Source organism: Fusarium venenatum (genome assembly GCF_020744135.1).
Source record: "Fusarium venenatum strain MPI-CAGE-CH-0201 chromosome Unknown EDB82scaffold_4, whole genome shotgun sequence".
NCBI classification, from domain to species: Eukaryota; Fungi; Ascomycota; class Sordariomycetes; order Hypocreales; family Nectriaceae; genus Fusarium; species Fusarium venenatum.
Genome location: NW_027072132.1, coordinates 5,447,491 through 5,451,917, shown reverse-complemented (window position 1 = coordinate 5,451,917; position 4,427 = coordinate 5,447,491). Strand labels below are relative to the sequence as shown.

At 48.4% G+C, this 4,427-nt stretch overlaps 1 protein-coding gene across 1 annotated transcript; it reads left to right on the top strand.

Moving 5' to 3' along the window:
* Nucleotides 1-1,794: 1,794 nt before the first annotated feature.
* EDB82DRAFT_480941 (uncharacterized protein) lies at nt 1,795-3,507 on the top strand (the record flags this gene model as incomplete). Its single annotated transcript, XM_025738923.2, has 1 exon — nt 1,795-3,507. The coding sequence occupies one exon, from the start codon at nt 1,795-1,797 to the stop codon at nt 3,505-3,507; it is 1,713 nt and encodes a 570-aa protein (XP_025593636.2).
* Nucleotides 3,508-4,427: the final 920 nt, after the last annotated feature.

The following is a 4,427-nucleotide window of genomic DNA, read 5'->3' as shown; positions in this document are numbered from 1 at the left end:
GCCAGATGAACGATGGTTTTCCCGGGCGATGGGACTGCTCAGTCATCAAATATACCTGATTCGGGGAAGTTCCTGAACAGGTCTGAGCACAGACTAATTTTTACTCTTTGTCATATTTCCATCAACTGTAGATAAACTGGAGTTGGTTCCTGGAAATAAACATGTTCTTTTACATTGGCTCAGTTATTTCTCCAAGTTTCAAAAACACCACAAGACGTTATTCCTAAGCGACAGAAAATGCCCTGTGCAATCTAATATCTTGCCATAGCCAGGGCCTCTGCGTGTGAAAGAATATGTAGATAAAAAAAAAATGGTAGATTTCTCATCATGACAGATACTAGAGTCGATGCTATAGGGTAGGAAGTCCAACTTGTTGGCAGTTGGAAACCCCTACATCGAATCCTTCGTATCAGGAAGAGACAGGGGATCACTTGATGACAGTTCATAATTGACATTGTTTATAGGTGTTCCTATGGCGGTATGCCTTTGTGACCATCGCATTGGTTAAAGCCAGCAGAACTGCACAGACCTACCAGCATCGTTGAGTTTTAAGTATATTACTATAGTTTTAAGTAATATCATGGAATGGAGAACTCCTCTGATGTTAGTCTGCATTTTGAGATACCAAGCCACGAAAGAATGATCCTGAGTGTTTCATAGATATAAAACTTAATGCAATCAATCACCATATATCTGCTACAGAACTTACTCCTGTCTATCGATTGCCATGTGAGTTCATGACAAGTGTCAATATATCAGGTTGCCGAGGGATACCGTCGGGAGATGACAAACATGCATATAGAAATAAGTGTTTAGTGGACCTGTTATTTGTGCATGAAGCATGAAGATGCACATGTACATACTTTACCGGATACCACGGGCACCGTTTGCATTGGAAAAATGGGGTCTTGTTTGATCCTTGCAACTGTAGTCAGTCGACCAATCACGGAAGCAAGGGTTCAGTTGCCGGCCAAACACAGAGTCTCATAAGCTCAGATCATGAAGAAGCCATTGCTGTCAATATTCCAGCAGAAAAATAATCATTGCAATTTGTCGAGGGTTTAGGTTAGTAACTACTAGGTTGAATGTTTGTTGGTGCAAGTCAAGATCCATAATTTGCTCTGTTATGTGTTGTGCCTACCTTTCTTCATCGTTGTTCTTTCTCACGGCTGTTCCCGCATCCAAATGGACCGAGCCGATCTTGGCACTGATCGTTGGCCAAAACTTTTGAAGCTTCCAGTTCCAACACAATTAACTCACTTTTATCATTTCTCCTAAAAACAACGACCACTTTTGCCATCGCGTTTGTACAAAAGTTTTGCTTGATGACATTTGAATAGAATCGTTTTATTTTTTATTGGGTTCTGTTCAGCAGATTTGTCCTTTATAGCTCATCATTATCAGTACAGCTTCCCTTCATCACAAGATCGCATCGCTCACCTTTTATCTCTCGTCATTCAGTAGCCAAGCCAGCCTGCGTCTTATCAGTTTTTCTTGAGGCAATTTACCAGGCCAAGCTACCTACCTGTTATCACTAATAGCTGTAGCAAATCAATACCATGTGAGTCTCTTCGTATACAAGATCGAATGACCTGGATCTATGCTGACGCCGTCCGCTCCTTTAGCATTTCCTGTAGCGGTCTGGTACCTTACATTACCTACACTGCTTAGTCGCACAACTGCAACCACTTCAGCCGTCATGTTTGGCAACTTCACCACCTTTGGTAAGTCAGCTCGACCTCTCCTCGATTCGAACATCTCGTTACCTCCTCATTGGAATCCCCTGAGTTTCTCATGCTCGCAAAACACCTCATCACCCCCTCACTTCATTTCTCTGGCCTATCTCGTCTGCTGCCCCTCCCCCACACCTACGGCAGCTTCCCTGCAAGCTTCCTCCACCTGGATAGACCCTGGCTAAACTTTGTCATTCTCTCTTCAGCCGGCATCCCAGCCAAGAATAAGGTCGATCCCAAGGACGTCCCGCCTCCTACGCCTGTTACGCTTCCTCGTTTTCAACCCTTTGCCCATGTCGATGACCCCGTCGATGAGGTCGCTGCGCTTTCAGCCCTCCTCCGAAACACGGGGCGATCGACTGCTGCTCTTGGCCCTCTCGGTTTCTCTGCCATTGGCCTCAACCTGAACCTTGATGCTAAGCCTGCCGACCTCATTCCTGATTCGTCGTACATCCCTGATTTTGACGACTGGGAAAAACTGACGCCAGATGAGGCTCAAGAGAAGAACCAGTCTACTAGGAACCCCTTACGGAACGGCAGCGTTTCTCCTGGATGTCATGTTTATCTGGAGCGAAAGAAGGAACTGTCGAATGCCAACGAAGATGCCTTCCGAACTGTCAGAAGGCTACCGGCGCCCAAAGGAAAGACTCAAGCTCGACTAGGGAATGCCTATGAGTTTTTCCGCTGCCTCGAAGCATTTACTTCTTTCTGGGATGACCCTACTCAGCCGCCACCACTCCCTCCATCGCCCGAAGCACCTGCCGAAGGCACATCGTCTGGCGGCACCGTAAACTCGGAGGGTGAAAAGCCTGCGAGCCCCAAGCTAGACGATGGTTCCAGCTTCTTCAGAACCAGCGCCGGATCATCAATGCCGCTTGAATATCGCAACAATCTCATGACAGCTTTCGTCAAACTTGTTGCCTATGACTTTGGCTGCAATGTCTCACCCAGTCGAACTGAACCCCGACTTCATTTCAGCTCACCACAAGGGTCTGGGTCTCGCAAATCATTCTGCCCCTCTGGCTGTCTCTTTGTATTCCAGAGCCCAACTACCCGTGAAGCCGCTCGCGCGGGTGTAATCCACGGACCTGTAGCTGCCGTTAGTGCTAGAGGGACAACTGACTTTACTCAGCCCGACCCCGAAATGGCACAGTCACTTGACCTCGCTCGAGAAATCGTAGCGGCTCTCATCACGGCGCAGCATCGTGCACGTGAAGGAAAGACGGAGAAGCGCTTTGGCGAGGGAGAGTGGTGGACGACCAAAAAGCGATGGGGAGGTGGCCCTGGAGGCCCTATCGGACGAGAGATCGAGAAGGATTCTGTGCAAGGCGACAAAGACGCGAAACCCAGTGACGAAAACGGCCTGACTATGCCACTCGCGAAGAAAGCTCGTAAGAACATGAGCATCTATGATAACTACCGCATGATCCGACCTCCTGCAGCAACATGGGATAAGAAGGCTCAGTATGAGGCCATCGGAAGAGTTAAGGGGGCTGACTACGACGATGTCTTTGTGGTGAGCTCTCTGTTTCACCATGTCTCAATTCTCCGCGTCAGGGTACCAAGCCGACTGCTTGAAGTTCTAGATGGGGCACGCGAGACAGAAACAGACAGGCGTAGTTGGGGCAAGGTTGAGGCGTGGAGGAGCCCCTGGTACGATCTATTTGACACGGCGCAACGTCTAGCTGCTATGAAGCTAGTGTGGGGGATGATGGCTTATCAGATGAGGAAAGATGATAGCAGTGATGGAGACGTCAGGATGGCTAATGCTTAAACTTACTTTGATGGTGGCCTTGCCTTGGAGACGCAAGACTTTCGCATACGCACTCATATTGAAGCGCTGGAAGAGACATTGGCGTATCGCCCTGGAAAAGATATGGTAGCAAATCTAGCCATCACCTCCCTCCCATGATGGTTGTCCATATACGCATTGGTATTGCATTCTCAACAGAAATTCCGTGCTTGATTTTGCCATCTACCTGTTGGATGATAGTAAGACCATTCCGGGTAGATTTAGAGCTGGTTAATGAGAGACATACTTGCTTACCTGTGAGACTCACATGTACTTAATTGGTAAGCGATGACAGTTTGTGGTTGCACTTGAAGTAGTCGACAAGCCATCAAGGGGTTCAAGCAATGGAGGCTGGCTTTTGAATAGATGACTAGAACAGTCTTGATCGGTTGTTCGAGTTCGTGCACCAAGTCCAGGGACCACAATCTCGGATCTGGGACATTGACTCAGGGAGAGTCGAGAACGGGTGCAGGGAAACCACGTTGCCATGCAGAGCATTTGTTCTTTGTGTGCGGATGTATGTACCTGTTGGCTGGTCTTGCTCAGGATATCAGGCGCCGACATAACGTGATGTTCCTGCAGGGCAGAAGAGGTGGCTGAGACAGGTCCGAGACGAGACAACTTACAAGTCATGGCATGAGAAGATCCGGTAGACAGACGACAGGGTAATCCTTAAAGCCGGACAGTAAAAAAAGCATAGGGAGACGAACGCGGAGCATAGCTTCCTGCAGCGTTCCAGCTCAACGGGTAGGGCACGGGTACGGTTATCTAGCATCTAGTGCCGGTAGCATCACTAGTGAGGCCAAGCTCGACTGATGTTGCTCGGTTAGGGACAGAATCTGGGGGGGTTAGTTGGTGTCTGTGGCTCGCGTGGCTGCATTAGAGCTATCTTCTTCGGGACT